The sequence below is a fragment of the Stegostoma tigrinum genome, chromosome 7 (genome assembly GCF_030684315.1).
Source record: "Stegostoma tigrinum isolate sSteTig4 chromosome 7, sSteTig4.hap1, whole genome shotgun sequence".
NCBI lineage: Eukaryota > Metazoa > Chordata > Chondrichthyes > Orectolobiformes > Stegostomatidae > Stegostoma > Stegostoma tigrinum.
The window spans coordinates 4,743,997-4,762,651 of NC_081360.1; the positions used below are offsets into that span (position 1 = coordinate 4,743,997).

At 41.4% G+C, this 18,655-nt stretch overlaps 1 protein-coding gene across 2 annotated transcripts in view; it reads right to left on the reverse strand.

Moving 5' to 3' along the window:
- cps1 (carbamoyl-phosphate synthase 1, mitochondrial) overlaps positions 1 to 18,655 on the reverse strand; it is a 217,527-nt gene that overhangs the window by 81,910 nt on the left and 116,962 nt on the right. For both annotated transcript variants that reach the window (XM_048534767.2, XM_048534769.2), the window contains exon 19: positions 562 to 760. In XM_048534767.2, the coding sequence (XP_048390724.1) occupies positions 562 to 760 (199 nt within the window). The remainder of the gene's footprint in view (positions 1 to 561; positions 761 to 18,655) is intronic.

Consider the following 18,655-nt stretch of genomic DNA (forward strand, 5'->3'; position numbering starts at 1 on the left):
TAAAGTGGTGATAAAGCATCATAAAGTGGTGATTAAAAAAAGTACCTCTCTCTCTGTTTGGCATCACATCCTAAATACCTTAATTCCACCAACTTTCAATCCAGATCTTCCATTATTGAGTTCCTAATGCACTAAAGTACCAAAGCACTAATTTTGAGAGTTGCTTGGGTCTGCTTAAAACTTTGCTCTACAACTTGTGTTTCTGAACAATAAATTCCTAAATTGCAGAGTTGACAGTGAACTGACAAAGGGGACTTTTCAATTGTTCTTTTGCCAATATCCAGTACATAGGTTTCCAATCCCATTAGTCATAAATTCTGAGGAATTTCTTTCTTAGAATCATAAAATGATCACAATGATTTTGTTTGCAGGATTTGTAAGGAACATACAATGTGTGTGGCTTGCTTGTGTGACCCAGTCTCAATGACAAAGCAAATAATAACCCCTTAATCCTGGAAAGGTGAGAAATCCTTACACACAATTCAGAGGAAAATTGGATGAGATCAAGTTCATGTGGGTCAGAACCGGCTGACAGGTGGATACAGGGCACTGCCCACTCACCTCCCCAACACTCTTCATCGAGCTGCCAATCTCCCGCGACGCTCCGTGGAAACGGTCCAGATCCCAGCGTGGAATCTTGGTAACAATATAATCCAAACTTGGCTCAAAGCAGGCAGTGGTCTTCCCTGACACTGCATTCTTGATGTCAGGCAGAGGGATACCCAGTGCCAGTTTGGCAGCCACAAAGGCCAGCGGGTAGCTGTAGAGAAAAAGTGAGAGGAACAAGCTAACAGGAAGACAACGAATGATCAGTGTGCACAAAGGGAGAAGAATTCTTGCTCCCAGATGAGAGGCTGCTCCACGTACAGAGGCAGAGAGAGATGTACCCCAGGTAGAAACACTGTTGCAGGTTCCAACCACATCTCCTGCTCCCTGCAGTTCTGATCACTTGGCAGTTTTTTTTAAGAAAACGTGAGTGCAGCCAAATGGCCCACACAAATGTAAGGGGCAAGCAGGCAGGGCCTGGCAGAATGATAAACTGCTGCAGTTGCTCCCTATGGCTGGCACTCCTTGAGGAGATGGTGCCTGAACATGGCGTTAGGAACACTCTAGAACTGTTAGTTCATTAATGTCCTTTAGGGAAGAGAACTGCCATCTCTACCTGGTCAGGCCTGCATGTTACTTCAGACCCAAAGCAAAGTGGTTAACTCTGAACTGCCCTCTGGCAATAAATGAATTTAAAAAAATCTAAAGAACACAGAAAACACAACTGCATTCTGTTCAATTCCATCATCGCAAAACATTTTCACACCTCTGCCCCATTAACTCAGTTTGCGCGCACATGTGTGTGTGGTGTATTTTTGGAGTGGCCAGCACCAGGCACCAGCTGTAATCGCCCACACTGCCATGGCTTCAAGTATGGAAAATCTGCCAGGGACCCACCTACTACCAGTGCCCAGTAGGAAGTCATCAGCACCAAAGTGGCATAACAGTGAGTACAACCAGAGCAAAGGAGGCCCACCTGATGAAGATGCAGGGATTTTAAAGGGGGCAGTGGGGGTTTGGAGAAGCCAGCAGTACGGAGTGGAGGGGTTTGGCAAGGAGATAGCTTTCCCCATGTGGGGGAGTCTTGAAACAGGGGCGCAGTTTAAAAACTTAGGTTCCTCATTTGAGACAGAGCTAAGCAGAGTTCTTTCCTCTAAGAGATTTCTTATGGTTGTCTTCGAGTACAGATCCCAAACTTGAAAGGCCTGTACCTTTAAAACATCAAAAGATGTGATGTTTTTGTTGTTAATTCAATCAATGATGTGGAATATGGAACGTTGTTGGCTGGCCTAGTATTTATAGACTATCTCTAATTAACCTTGAGAAGATAATGGTGAGCTGCCTTCTTGAACAACTGCAGTCCACGTGCAAATAGGTAAACATACAATGTCAATAGGGAGAGAGATAAAGCATTTTGACCCGTGTCAGTGAAGCAACAGCAATATATTTCCAAGTCAGAATGTTGATGACTTGGAGGGGAACTTGCAGGTAGTGGTGTTACCATATATCTACTGCGCTTGTTTTTCTAGATGGAAGTAGTCGTTTCTAAGAAGCTTTGGTGAATTTCTGTGGCACATCTTGTAGATACTCAACACTGCTACTGTTGAGCATCAGTGGTGGAGGGGCTGAAAATTTTTGGATGTGGTGCAAATCAAGTGGGCTACTTTGTTCTGTATGGCATCAACACTCGTGGGTTTGGAGGAACAGCCATCTAGGCAAATGGGACTATTCCATCACACTCCTGGCTTGTACTATGCAGATGGTCAACTGGCTTTGGGGAGTCAGGTGGCAAGTTGTTACAGGATTCCCCTGACCTGTGCTTGACGCTGCAGTATTTATAGTCCAATTTCTGGTCAATGGAAATCCCCAGGATGTTGATTGTGGGAAATTCAGTGTGGTAATGCTGTTGAACATCAAGCACCAGATTCTTGTTAGAGATAGTCATAGCCTGGCATTTGTATGACAGAAAATGTTACTTGGCACTTTTCAGCTCAAGCATGGATATTCTCCAGGTTTTGCTGCATTCCGACATGGAATGCTTCAATATCTGAGGAGTGGTGCTGAATCCTCTTCCTATGTACCTGACATGACCCCAACCAGCAGGCAGTTGTCCCCTATTCCAGGTCTTGCTAGGGCTTCTTGATGCCACACTGAGTCAAATGTAGCTTTGATGTCAAAGGCTGTTACTGTACCTGTCTCCAATTCAGTCACTCTATGTATAACAGAGTCAGTGCACATGTGTGAGATGTATAGGAATATTAGTAAGAACCAAACAGAGTCAAAGACTCTATATCTATGATATTATAGCCTTCTAAATAATTACTGTCGGAAATAAACTTCAGTTCTGATTCAAGAACCACCTGATTATAACATCTATGGATTAGCATCTAGTAAATCTAAAACCTGCAGATTAAACTGAGGGATTCTCTGCCTCAGAGAGGAATGGAGGCTGAGTCATTGAACAAACACTGAAGTTGGGCGAGACAGTTTTTTTCACTAAAAATGGAATGAAGGATTACAGGGCGTGCAGACACAGAAGGGGACCAGAGCTCATAACCTCATGATCTAGTTGAATGGCAGTGTAGGCTCGAGGGACTTGAATGACTTACTGCTGCTCTGACTCTTTCAGTTCTTGGCAAAGGGCCAAACAGAGGGTGGTGATAGTGTAGGAGGAGCAGAGGGCTGGAGTGAGAAGTGGGTGTTGGGGTTGGGTTAATATGTGTGTGCGCGCATGAGAGAGAGAAAGACAGACAGGAGTGTGTGTGTGTGTGTGTGTGTGTGTGTGTGTGTGTGTGTGTGTGTGTGTGTGTGTGTGTGTGTGTGTGTGTGTGTGCACGCGCACAGAATATTTACTTGGGAAGTTGTATGTGCAGTGGCTGTGGGAATGGAATGCAGCACAGGTGCTGCAGCTAGTGTTACTGGCCTGTCACTCAGACAAGTGGCAAGAAGCTGTGCGCTCTCTGAACACTCACTCTTCCATGCTTACACTGTTTATTTCTACCTTGCTCTTTCCCCCAGCCTTTCCCAAACCTAGCTTGCCTTCAGCAAATCTTATTACATAATAAAACCTATTTGTGAAAATGAGATTTGCATGGGATTATTTTAGCTCCAAGCTGCAGACCACAAAGCTGGGACCAGCAATGTTTTGCCTGGCAGCTGGAAAACCCACCACTGACTGACAGTGAACACAACTTGAAGCACTCACCCAGGATTAAAGTACCCTCTGGCTGATTGGAAACCTCAAGTGTCACGTAAAACAGAGTCTGCTTCCGTTGACTGACACCCAGATACTATATTATAACTGTGGCAAATACAAAGCAATGGACCCCTAGAAACAACAGGTGACAAAGGTGATCGATAAGAGTACAGCAGTGGATGTTGTCTACATGGATTTTAGTAAGGCTTTCGATAAGGTCTCTCATGATCGGCTCATCCAGAAGTTTAAGATGCATGGGATCCACAGTGCCTTAGACACGTGGTTTCAGATTTGGCTTGCCCAGAGAAGGCAGAAGGTAGTGGTGGAAGGGTGGTTTTCAGCCTGGAGTTTGTGATTAGTGGTGTTCTGTAGGAATCCAAAATAGGACCTCTGTTGTTTGTGATACTTTTAAATGACTTGGGTGAAAGTGTAGATGGTGGGTTAGTAAGTTTGCAAACAATATAAATATCAGTGGATAACAAAGTGAGAGGCTGGATGCACACAGCAGGCCAAGCAGCATCTCAGGAGCACAAAAGCTGACATTTCGGGCCAAGATCCTTTGTCAGAGAGGGGGGGATGGGGAGAGGGTTCTGAAATAAATAGGGGGTGAGGGGAGAGGCGGACTGAAGATCGATTGGGCCGCCTCCCCCTCTCTCCCTATTTATTTCAGAACCCTCACCCCATCCCCCTCTCTGAAGAAGTGTCTAGGCCTGAAACGTCAGCCTTTATGCTCCTGAGATGCTGCTTGGCCTGCTGTGTTCATCCAGCCTCAAACTTTGTTATGTCGGATTCTCCAGCATCTGCAGTTCCCATTATCTCTAAAGATCAGTGGAATTGTGGATAGTTAGAAGGATACTAAGGACACAGTAGGATATAGACCAGTTGCAAATACGGGCAGAAAGTGGCAGATGGAGTTTAATCCAGGTTAAGTTTGAGGTGCTGCGCTTTGGGAGATCAATTGTTAAGGAAAAAAGTATACAGTTAATGGCAGGACCCTGAACAGCATTGATGTAAAGTGAGATCTTGGGGTTCAATTCAAAGCTCCCTGAAAGTGGCCACGCAAATAGATAGGGTAGTAAAAAGGCATATGGCATGCTTACTTTATCAGTCGGGGAATTATGTACAAGAGTCAGGATGTCATGTTGCAGTTTTATAAGATTTTGGTTAGGCCACACTACTGTGTTCAGTTCTGGTCACCACATTTAGGAAGAATGTGGAGGCTTTGGAGAAAGAGTGCAGAAGAGGTTTACCAGGATGCTGCCTGGATTAGAGAGCATTAGCCGTAAGGAGAGGCTGGAAAAACCTGTGTTGTTTTCTCTGGCGCATCGGAGGCTGACGGAAACTTAAAAGCAGTCTATAAAATTATTAAATGCATAGATAGGGTTGATGGTCAGAATCTTTTGTACAGAGTTGAAATATCTAAAAGTAGGGGTCATGTATTTAGGACGAGAGGGAAAAAGTTCAAAGGAGATGTGAGGGGAAGTTTTTTTTACACAAAGTGGTAGGAAGTGTCGAACACGCTGTTGGGGTGGTGGTGGAGGCAGATACAATTGGATCGTTTAAGGCACTTTTAGATAAGCACATGAATGTGCAAAGAATGGAGGAATATAGACCAATGGCAGGCGAAAGAGATTAATTTAATGTGGTGTCATGTTCGGCACAAAATTGTGGGCTGATGGGTGTTCTATGTAACACTAGAAATGAAGCACCTTCAACAAGAATGCTTCACTCAGAAAGGGCATGAAGAGGCCCCAGCCCTCTCAAAGCAATGTTGTAGTCCCTCCTTTGGGGAACTGCCCCAAACTTAAGTAGCCTGATGATCTAGAAGAACAGGATCACTGTTTAAAAATAAGAGCTCACTACTTAGGATGGAGGCAGGATTCCATCACAGACGCTCGAGGGTCTTTAGAACTCACTTCCTCAAAAGTCTTTTGAATGTTTTAAGACAAAGGAAGAGTAACTGGAGTAGATAGGAATGTGGAGTAATCAGATTGGCCATCACTTTGCTGAATGGCAGAGCAGACTCATGGGACGAAGGGGACTACCCCTGCTCCTAATCCTTATATTGTACGTAACCATAATAGATGAAGTGGATGAAAATAGTTGAAAATTTACAGAGCATTGAAATAGGGTTTCTACAAATTATAATCAAATATCAGGAACGATCAGTTACAATGCTAGGAATGCAGCACTGGCCACCCATAATGGAGAGGATGCAGTGGAAGCAGGAATTTCAGGAATGATATAGACAATGAGTAAAGAACATTAAATGTTAAAGATGCGATATTTTAGCCAGTTCAATAACAACTCCAACAAGCAAAAGAGGTTCATGAATGGAGTATATAACCAACTTAGCAGATTCATTACTCAACTATTGTGAAAAACTCCAGCAAGAAAGTTCATGGCTAAATCAGGTATTGGCATATAAACCAAAACCACATAGACAGGTCAGTGCAAAACAGCATCGAAACAATATCAATCAATCACAATATAAGACAAAGACCAAATTAATTGATTGAAGAAAAGTAAATATCAATAAGGATGAGAATGAGGCAAATGAAAATATATTGCAAAAGATTACCAACAAAATACGCCCCAGCAAAATAAATTAGGTCAGAATGTAGGAAATATTTCAAACTGTGATCAATGGTGTAATAAATTTCATAAAAAGGTAACAAATTAGCCAGTGATAACACATAATAAATGAAGACAGAAACAATGTAAAAATTAACACAGGAGAAAAGAATGACTCAAAATACACAGACAGCAAAGCAGAGGATGATAAAAAAAGACAATAAAGGAAACATCAAGAAACAATTAGAAAGCAATACATGTATCAGAAAAATATTCCAAAAGTACACAGATGCAATGGAATGGCATTGTTGGATGGGCCAGCATTTATTGGCCTTCCCTAGTTTCCCTTCAGAAGTTAGCGGTGAGTTGCATTCCTGAACCACTGTAGTGTACCGTAGGTCCATATACATTGGCATAAGGGAATTCCAGGATTTTGACACAATGGCACTAAAAGAACAGTGATAATATTTTCAAGTCAGGATGCTGAGTGGCTTGGAGGGGAACTTGCATGTAGTAGTGGTGTCTGCTGGATATCTGCTGTCTTTCTAGATGGAAGTGGTCATGGGTTTGGAAAGTGCCTTGATGACTTATGCAGTGCAACTCGTGGATGATACACACAACTGATAATGAGTGCAACTGGTGGAGGGAGTGAACGTGTGCTGAAGTGGTGTCAATCAAATGGGTGCTTTGTCCTAGACAAGCTTTCAGATAATTTTGGAGTTGCAGCCATTCCATCATACACCTGCCTTTTGTCTTTTAGGCTCAGGGGAGTCAGAAGATGAATTATTCGCTGCAGGATCCCTAGCATCTGAGCCACTCTTGACGACGAGTCCAGTTCAGTTTCCAGTCAATGGTAATCACCAGGATTTGATAGTGGGCGTTTCAGTCATGGTACTGTCTTGAATGTTGAGGACCAATGATTAAAAAAAAATTGTCTATTATTGAGGTATCCATTGCCTGGTGCTTGAGTGATACAAATATTACCTGCCACTTGTCAACCCAAGCCAGGCATGGCTCAAGTCTTGTTGCATTTAGATACTGATTCAATTCCCTCTCCCCATCCCCCTCTCTGATGAAGGGTCTAGGCCCGAAACGTCAGCTTTTGTGCTCCTGAGATGCTGCTTGGCCTGCTGTGTTCATCCAGCCTCACATTTTATTATCAACATCTAAGGGGTTGGGATTGGTGCAATCACTGACAAGCATCCCCACTTCTGACCTCATGATGAAGCAGTTGAAGGTGGTTAAGCCAAAAACATTACCCTGAGGAATTCTTGCAGAGACGTCCTGGAGCAGAGATGACTGACCTCCAACAACTACAACCATCTTTCTGCATGCCAGCTATGGGTCTAACCAGTGGAGAGTTTTCCCCCAATTCCAATTCATTCCAGTTTCGCTATGGCTCCTTGATAAAACAATCAGTCAAATAGAACACTGATGTAAAGGGTTGTCACTTTCACCTCATCTCTGAATTCAGCTCTTTTATCCATGTTTGAACTAAGGCTGTAATAAGGACAGGAACTGAGTGGCACTGGCGGAGCCCAAACTAGGTGTCACTGGGCAGGTTATTGCTGAGCAGGTGCTGCTTGATAGCACTGTTGATGGGCCCTTCCATTCAATGTAACTAACGACTGAAAGTAGGTTGTTTGAGTATAATGGCCAGGTTAGATTTGCCCTGCATTTTGTATGTAGGATATACTGGGACAATTTTCCAAATTGTTAGGTAGATGCCAATGTCGTAGCTGTACCAGAAGCAAATTGGATATGAGTGCAGCAAGTTATGGAGCACAAGTCTTCAGCAGTATTGTCTGAATGTTATCAAAGCCCACAGCCTTCGCAGCATCCTGTACCTCCAACCATTTCTCGATATCAGGTGGAATGACTCAAATTAGGTCAATTATGTTGCTGGGCAGTACTGGAGAAGGCCAAGATGGAACATCCACTTGTCACTTTTGGCTTTAGATTGCTGCGAATGCTATAATCTTATCCTCTGCACTGAGTTTTTGGCTCTCACATCATTAAGGGTATTTGTGGAGCCTCCACTTCCAGTGTGTTGTTTCATTGTTCATCACCAATCATGACTAGATGTGGAGGACCACTGAACTTAGATCTGATCTTTTGATTGTGGAACAGCTTAGTTCTGTGTGACAATGCTAAAGCTTTAAGAGCTGTATTCTGTCCTGGCTATTTGTGAAGAAAGGTTTTAAGACTGAGGTAACAAGCCATCTACATGATTCCAATGAAGGAAACAGCTTGTGAAGCCTTGGGTTTTTTTTCCCACATTGCAACAATAAAAGCAGCCTGAATGGGAGGGATCAAGCTTCCAAAGAACCAGGACTTTTAGTTTCAGTTTCTCAGTAACAGCTGCTGAGGTCTTGAAGCTCGATGAAGGAACTGTTTTGCCTGTCTGTTACAGACAAAAGGTGGTGTTCTCAATCTGCTACCAGAATTGCATATGAGACAATCCATGTTTCTGAGTTTGCATTTGCCAAAAGGTGTGTTTATGGGATGTTACTATACTGGAACAGTTAATTAATCCATTATTTTGTCAAGTATTACAATATAGTTAGAGTTATGAGGCTTTTTTCTTTTTGACTATTTTAACCGGAATGTAAGAGTTTTGCTTAACATGAAGTAGGTTGACCAATCAAATTGTATCTGGAATACAAAACCTTACACAAAATTTTAAAATAAGAAAAAGTTGTGATCTAGGCAATGACCTTAATACACCTTGAGGGGGTTTAATTTGGTCCACAACAAACTGGGGCTTGTCCAGGATCATGGACAGATGGCCCTAACAGGCGGTTAGAATTGAATAATCAAAGTTAACTTAAAATAGCAGAGGTAAAGTTGAACAGCAGGAGTAATGAGGATGATAGTGACAGACAGCAATCCCATCAGTGCCAAAGGCCTGGTTGGGATATGTTTAAATATGTCCAAGCGTTGCCTAAGTTTTGATTGGAAGGATGTAGAAGGCTGTTCATTTCATTTGAGAAATGGCTAAACAAATGTGTGGGTATTACTGATTCATACTAAGGTTGGTAGGTAGAGCTGGTGAGGTATTTGCATCACTATCAGAGGAGGCACCTGAGGAGTATGATGAGATTAAAAATGCCATCTTAAGTGGATATCAGCTAGTACGAAAAGCTACAGAAAATGTTTTAGGCATTCAAGGAGGGAACCTAGTCAAATGTAGATTGAGTTTGAAAGTATCAAACAAATTAATTTTGAGAGGTAGATAAGGGCATTGAAAATAGATCAAACATTTGACACTCTAAGAGTTCAACTATTTTGGAGGAGTTCAAAATTGACTTCCTGAAGTAATGAGAACTCATGAAGAATAGCAGAGTTAAGACTGTAAGATTAGCAGCGGAATAGCAGATGATTCAAACTTTCATAAATCGAAGTCTGGCTTCTGACATCAATTTCAATCTCTGAGGGATAGAAATTGAGGAAGAAGATCCTCAGGTGTTTCACGTGATAAGGGAAAAACCTCAGGTGGTAAAGAAAAAGGATATTGCATTGAAGATAGTAAAGATAGCTTACCACAGGATAAAAAAGGAACACATGACAGGGAAGAGAAGTAAAAAAGCTCAGATAACAAGGTGTAGAGCTGGATGAACACAGCAGGCCAAGCAGCATCAGAGGAGCAGGGAGGCTGACATTTCAGGTCTAGATCCTTCTTCAGATGTGTTCATCCAGCTCGACACCTTGTTATCTCAGATTCTCCAACATCGGCAGTTCCTACTATCTCTAAAAAAAGCTCAGACATTTTCACTGCAATGAAGTAGGCCAAGTGAAGTCGTAGTGTTGGTGGTTTAGAAAAAGCACTGGGAAGAGAGGAAAACAAGATAAGCCAATAAGTTTTGCTGAAGTGGTAAAAGAAAGCACGGTGGAACTTACAAAGCTGCAACAGAACGTACAACCTGATCAGGGGTCAGTTGAAAACAAAGTGCCAGATCCCTTTAAAGAATTTACTTGCGAGGGTAAGGTTTTCTCCTGTATGCCAGGAGGACCAGGTAAAGAAATTAAAATTTTGAGAGATGTGGGCGGAAGATAATAGAACATAGAACAGTAGAGCACAGTACAGGCACTTTGGCCCATGAAGTTGTGGTTGCCCTCTTATAGGAAAGATGTGGATGCTTTGGAGAGGGTTCAGAGGAGATTTGCCAGGATGCTGCCTGGACTGGAGGGCTTATCTTAAGAAGAGAGGTTGACTGAGCTCGGACTTTTTTCATTAGAGAAAAGGAGGAGGAGAGGGAACCTAATTGAGGTATACAAGATAATGAGAGGCATAGATAGAGTTGATAGCCAGAGACTATTTCCCAGGGCAGAAATGGCTAACATGAGGGGTCATAGTTTTAAGCTGGTTGGAGGAAAGTATAGAGGGGATGTCAGAGGTGTATTCTTTACACAGAGAGTTGTGAGAGCATGGAATGCGTTGCCAGCAGCAGTTGTGGAAGCAAGGTCATTGGGGACATTTAAGAGACTGCTGGACATGCATATGATCACAGAAATTTGAGGGTGCATACATGAGGATCAATGGTCGGCACAACATCGTGGGCTGAAGGGCCTGTTCTGTGCTGTACTGTTCTATGTTCTATGTTCTAAACCTAAGGTCTATCTAACCTCCACCCCTACCTTATTCTATCATCCATTTGCTTATCTAACAGCCACTTAAATACCCGAGGCCATCTCCACTACCCTCTCTGGCAATGCATTCCATGGCCCTACCACTAAGTAAAGAGCCTATCTCTGACATCTGCCCTGTTATCTATCTCCACTCACTTTAAAACTATGCCCCTTCATAATAGTACCTCCACCCTAGGAAAAAGTCTCTGGCTGTCCACTCTACCTATACCTCTGATCATTTTGTAAACTTCTAACGAAGTCACCACTTATTCTTTGTCGTTCTAAACAGAAAAGCCCTAGCTCTCAACCTTTCCTTGTAAGACCCAAAGATCCCAATCCTTGATGGACAGAGATGAGGAGATAAGTAATTCAGAAGGAGTATTGCCAGAAAAGGTGGTAATTTGTGGAATTCATGGTGAGAGGAGCAGTGCTCCATTATAGAAAGTGAGGATGGAGAGTCCGATGAAAAGTGGTGAAGTGGTGGTATGAGTAATACAGGAATTCTCAGTTACAGGAAAACAGTTTATTCTTGGTAATGATATAGCTGGATCACAAGCGGGAGTGTTGCCTACTGTGGTTAAAAAGCCAGTGGAAAATCAGGCAATTGAGGTGTCACAGGAAGTATATCCTGGGATTTTTCCTGACTGCGTGGTGACAAGGTCTCAAAGCCTCTAGTTGAAGCAGGAAGAGAACTCAAAGAATAAAGATAAAAAAGTTGAAGTTCAATTATCAGAAAATAGGTTTGATCAAATTGTTGAGAAAGAAACAAGAATAGTTGGAGAACAAAATGGGTACTTTTTGTTCAGAGAAATTAGATAAATTACAAAAGTGGAAAAACTAAAGCAGTTGAATCAAAAATCATACACAGAAGAACAGCCTGAGCGTATCTCAGGATGTTACTATCTTAAAAATGACACCTTGATGAGGAAATGGAAGCCATCACACATTTAGGTAGATAGGAAATGGGCAGAAATTCATCAAGTTGTATGACTGACATGTAGCACATGAATTACAAGTTGGGGGTCATTTGGAAGTAAGGTAAACTCAAGCCAAAATACAAAAGCATTTTAATTGGTCTGCACCACTAAATGATGTGGTTGAATTTTTCCGGGCATATCATGTGTGTCAGATAATTGGAAATCCTCAGGCAAGGATGAAAATAGCATACTTAATCCCATTCCCACATTTGAGGAACCTTTTACCTAATTCTAAATTGATTACAAAGGAAATGTACCTAAAATAAAAAGTGGGAAGCAGTATTTTTTAACCATAATGGATATATCTACTAGATTTCCAATAGCTAGTCCATTATGCACTGTCACAGCAAAGAGACTAGGAGAATTACTCAAACATTTTACTAGATATGGACTATCCACTGAAATACAGTTGGATCATGGTTTAAATTCTATATTTAGTTTATTCAAGCAACTTACGGAGAACTGAGGAAAAAGACAATTCAAATCCACTGCGTACCATTCGAAATTGCAGTGGCATCAAACTTTAAAGACCATGTTAAATGCTTATAGTCAAGACTATCTAGAGGATTTGGATAAAGAAATTCCATTTGTACTTTTTGCAATTAGGGATGCACCTGATGAATCAACCAAATTCAGTCAATTTCAATAAGGTTTTGGGCATGAGGTGAGAGGACCACTGAAATTCATCAGGGAGAAATTGGTGAGTCAGAGTTCAGAGACCACACATTCAGACTGTGTGTCAAATTTTAAGAAAGATTAAATAGAACAGGTGAGTTGGCTAGACAGCATTTAAAACTAGCACAGCATGTGATGAAACAGGAAACAGTCAAGAAATCAAAAAATTCACAATTTTGCGAGGAGAGATAAAGTGCTATAGTAACTTACATGGTGAATGAACTTAATGGCAAAGTTTAGTGAGCCTTATCAAGTTGATAGGATGATGAGGTGAATTATTTAATAAGACCTCCAGATAGAAAGAAATCTCACAGAGTGTATCATGAGAATATATTCATAAGGTATTCTGATAGGGAAGAAAAGCAGAAGGAAAACGTACTACAGGTTACAACACAGATTTGAATCGGGCATTCTTCAACTTAAATTGGACAATGAGGAATTTCTCAAAACTTGGAAAAAATTATTGTGTTAACTCTGAGGAAAATTGAAATGATCTGAAAGAGTTATTACAATCACATGTTAAGATATGACGGAGTAAGCTGGGAAGTACTAATCTATTTACACATGATATGTATATAGGAAATGCTGTTCCAACTAGACTTAACCCTTTAAATTTGGCACAGGTCAAAGAGATTGAATGCATACTCAAAGGCAATGAATTGAGTTGCAGCAAATGGAGCACACTCATTGTATTGGCGCAAAAACCAGATGGCACCCAATCATTATGCATGGACTATCACAAAGTTCAGGCAGTTAGAAAATCTGATTCATATCCGATTCCACGTTTGGAAGACTCTATTGAGAAGGTGGGAGAAGCAACTTATATTCAAAGTTGAACTTCCTCAGAAGATATGGACCTGAAAGAGCAAAGGATACTTTGTTTCTCCTGATACTGAATGGACAGTACCAGTTTAAATTCACGCCATTTGGTATGAAAATGCACCAGCTGCATTTCGAAGACTAACCAATAAGGTTATTTTGGGACCCAATTCTGCAGTGTACAGTGACGACCTGGCGATTTTTAGTCACACATGGAAGGAATACTTGGAGTATCTATCAGAACAATTTGATCAACTTTGGGATAAACCTGGTTAACAGTGAGTTCACAAAAGTCCAGGTCAATTTCCTGCACCATATTATTGGCCATGGACAGATTCTCCACACCCCCATCAGGGTGTGAAAATATAGGCTACTGGGGAGTTTACCATACCATCAATGATTCCTGGGATTTAGAGTTTTTTTTATTGGAAATCCATGCTGAATTTTAGCAGTGTATTTGCTTCACCAGCTGATTTGTTGAACAAGTTCAGAATTTTTCAGTGGATGGAAGAATGTCAGAAGGTACTTGACAGCCTTAAAGCTGTGTTAACCACTTAACTGCTTTTGGCCACACCTAGTTATGCAAAACAATTCAAGGTGGCTATCAATGCGAGTGACGTGAGTATCGGTGGCTATACTATCGCAAGACAATGAGAAGACAGGAAGACCTAATGAGTATTTTTCCAGAAAATTGAATAATTATCAACAGAAATATTCTATGATTTAGAAGAAGGCCTTGAGCTTAGTATTGGCATTGCAATATTTCAACATTCATATAGCCAGCAATGCATCTGAGACAATTGTATATATACTGATTAATAAAAAATTAAGGGTAAAAATTTCAGACTGTTTAGACGGAGCTTGTTATTGCAGCCATTCAATTTGAAAATTATACATGCAGCAGGACGACAGAATGTAATTGCCGATGCATTGTCATGGGTTTGTTGAAGGTACAGGCAGTGAGATGATAGCCACCTTGAATGAGAAAAACAAACTGAAATGGACAGTAGAGATAATAGGAACTGCAGCTGCTGGAGGATCTGAAATAACAAGGTGTAGACCTGGATGCACACAGCAGGCCAAGCAGCATCTTAGGAGCAGGAAAGCTGGCGTTTCGGGCTTAGACCCTTCTGAATGCCTTACCTTCAACAAAGTTACAACAATGCATCGGCAATTACGTTCTTCCGTCCTGCTAAGTGTATAATTTTCAAATTGAATGGCTGCAATAACAAGCTCCATCTAAACAGTCTGGAATTTTTACCCTTAATTTTTTTATTAATCAGTACATCTTGTTATGTCTGAAATGGGCAGTAGTAGTGCATATTTGCACAGAGAGTCAATATATATGTATTGTAGTATACCAACAGCATTAGACTAAAGATTTTTTTTTAAGTGAAGCAATCTGTTATATTGATTTTTTTTTTAAAAACGGGGGAATAACAATACTACAGTTATATTTCGTCCTGGCTTTTTCTGGAGAGGTTTAAGACTGAGGTCCCAAGTTGAGCTGGCTGTGCCAGTCCAATATAGGAAACAGCTTGTGAAGCCTTGGGATTTTTTTTCCCCAGATTGGAAAAATAGAATGGATAGGATCAAGTGTCCAAAGAACCAGGTCTTTTAGTTTTTCAGTAAGAACTGCTGGGGTCCTGAAATTGGATGAAGAAGCTGTTTTTCCTAACTGTTACAGATAAAAGCTGGTGTTCTCTTCCTGCTGCTAGAATTGCATTTAACATAATCTATTTTCCTGAATTTGCCTTTGCTAAAAGGCATCACTATAATGAAACAGTTAATTAGTAGTCAGGCGGCACGGTGACACAGTAGTTAGCACTGCTGCCTCACAGCGCCAGGGACCCAGGTACAATTCCACCCTCAGGTGGCTGTCTGTGTGGAGTTTGCACACTGTCTCCATGTCTACGTGAGTTTCCTCCCACAGTCCAAAGATGCAGGGGAGGTGGATTGGCCATGCTAAATTGCCTGTAGTGTTCAGGGATGTGTAGATTAGGTGGGCTATAGGGGGATGGATTTGGGTGGGTGGTCTGAGGGTCAGTGTGGACTTAGTGGGCCAAAGGGCCTGTTTCCAGACTGTAGGGATTCAATAATCATAACATATCTATTATTTTGTAAAGTATTTCAATAGTTACAATTAACCCAATTCTTTTCTTTTTTATTTTGTCTGTATTTTAACGATAGTATTAAAAAAAGAAGTGTTTTACTTAACATCAAGTAGTTTGCCCAATTGAATTGCATCTGGAAAACAACATCTTAACTTTTTCTTATTTTAAAGATAAATGTAAGGTATAGACTAAGTCAATACAGAGTAGAGCTGGAGGAACACAGCAGGTCAGGCAGCATCAGGGGAGCAGAAAGGTTAATGTTCCAGATTTACAGCCTTTATCAGGACTAGGGAGGAGGAAGGGAGCTCAGGAATAAATACAGGGACGGGGTTGGGACTAAGTGGAGGTAGGTGGGATGGCAATAGGTGGATGTAGACAGGAGATTGTGGAGATAGGTCATGGGAAGGATGCCGCAGATAGATGAGAAAGATGATGGACAAGTGTGTCAGGTCATACAGGCAGGGATGAAAGCGAGGGCTGGACATGGGATGAGGCCGGGGTGGGGAGATATTGAAACTGGTGAAATTACATGCAGGCCATTGAACTGTAAGCTCCCAAGGAGAAATATGAGGTGTTGTTCCTTCTGCTTACGTGTGGCATCTTTGTGACGCTGGAGGATGCCCAGACGGACATGTCACCAAGGGAGTGGGAGGAGGAGTAAAGCATTTTGCAAACAGAAGGTGCTGTTAATTACAGTGTACAGAGTGCAGATGCTCTGCAAATCTGTCTAGACTACCCTCTTAATAAATTTTGAGGGGGTTTGCTCTGGCCCATCATACCAGTCAATCACATGTTGCTTCTGCTGTTTGATACTCAAGTTTTCATGCTTGGTAGCTTCATCAGGCTTTTTTTTTTAGGTATGTGTAATTTCCCCAACTCCTGTATTCAACTCTCCTCACAACAAACAAAAATATTCTCTTAGTTTTCCTGAATGCCAGTACCTGCCTACTAATGTTCTGTCATTCATGCACCAAGGCACCTGAATTTCTTTGCATCTGAAAGCTCTTGACCTCTCACGATTTAAATATATGCTGCTTTTGTACTCTTTCTGCCAAAATGGACAATTTCACACTTTCCAACATGGTACTTCATTTACTACATCTTTGGGCTCTCACTTAACCGATCTACGCCTCTTTGTAGGCTCCTTATTTGCACTTCACCGCTCACTTTTCTACCTATCTTTGTGTCATATGCAAATCTATCTACTATACCTTCACACTAACTTTCATTCACACTTTAAATACTCCTCCCTTATTTATTTTGCTACTTTTGTAGCAAATCTTGTGACCTGTCACCTATCTTTAAAGAATTTTATGCCTTTTCAATGAGACTGATACTCTGACTGTTTCAGTTAACCACAGATGGTGACTCCGTCCTTTAGAAATCTTCCTATTTGTTGGAATGTACTTATTATGCACATTCGGGAATATTCTCTCAAATGTTTGCCACTTCGTCTCTTTGAACCTACCCCTTAAATTAAACTGCCAGTTCATACAGTCAAAGTCATACAGCACAGAAACAGACCCTTCGGTCCAACTGGTCCATGCCAACCAAGTTTTCCCCAATTAGACTAGTCCCACTTGCCTGCCTTTGGCCGATATCCCTCCAAACCTTCCCAATATACAAATACCTTTTAATTGTTGTAACTGTACCTGCGTCTACCATTTCCTTTAGCAGTTCATTCTACATACGAAAAGCTGCCCCTCAGTTCCCTTTTAAATCGTTCTCCTCTTACCTTAAAAATATGCCATCTAGATTTGAACTTCACCACCCTAGGGAAAAGACCTTTGCTATTCACCTCACCTATGTCCCTCATGATCTTATAAACTTCTATAGCATCATCCCAGTGACCTATGCTCCAGTGAAAAATGTCCTGCCCTATACAGCCTCTCCTTTTAACTCAAACCCTCCAGCGGCATCCTGATAAATCTTTTCCAAAACCTCTCCAATTTAATAACATCCTTCCCACAGCAGGGTGACCAGAACTATGCATAATACTTCAAAAGTGGCCTCAACAATATCCTGCACAACCTCAATATGATATCACAATTCAAATACTCAATAGTCTGAGCAATGAAGGCCAGAGTGTTAAATTCCTTCTTAACTACTCTGTCTACCTGTGATACAGCTTTTAATGAATCATGTACCTGAGCTCCCAGGTCTCTCCATTTAACACCACCACTGGGGCCCACCATTAACTGTTTAAGTCTTGCCCTTGTTTGTTTAACAAAAATGCAATACCTTGTATTTATCCAAATTAAACTCTACCTGCCACTCTTTAGCCCATTCACCAAATTGATCAAGATCCCTTTGTAATCTTAGGAAACCTTCTTCACTGTCAACTATACCATCAATTTTGGTGTCATCTGCAAAATGACTAACAATACCTCCTCAATTCTCGTCCAAAACATTCATAAAAATGACAAACAGAAGTTAATCCAGCACCGGTCCCTGCAGAAACACCACTGGTCACAGACCCCCAATCTGAAAAACAACCCTCCATCACCAGTATTGTGCATAGTTCTGGTCACCCTGCTATGGGAAGGATGTTATTAAATTGGAGAGGTTTTGAGAAAGATTTATAAGACTGCTGCTGGAGGGTTTGAGTTATAAAGGAGAGGCTGGAAAGGGTCTTTTTGTTTGAAGGGGGATCTGGGCCTGAAACATCAGCATTCCTGCTCGGCCTGCTGTGTTCATCCAGCTCTACACCTGGTTATCTCAGATTCTTCAGCATCTGAGTTCCTACTATCTCTTCACCACCGCCGTCTGTCTCCAACGTCAAGCTAATTTTGTATCTAATTGGCAAGCTCTCTCTGAATCATGTAATCTTACTTGACTAATTAGTCCACCAAGCTTTGTCAAAGACTTTATTAAAATCCATGTAAACAATGTCTACCAATCTGCCTTCAATCTTTTTGATTAGGTCCTCAATACACTCAATCAAGTTTGAGAGACATGATTTCCCAAGCACAAAGCCATGGTGACTATCCCTAATCAGTCTTTCTCTCTCCAAATGCATTGTAAATCCTATCTCACTTTCGGTAGCTTCATTCTCAAGCCATCATAATTGCCCTTGCTTAAATTCCAACTGAATTTTTAGACCCATCTTTCACTTCATTAAACTG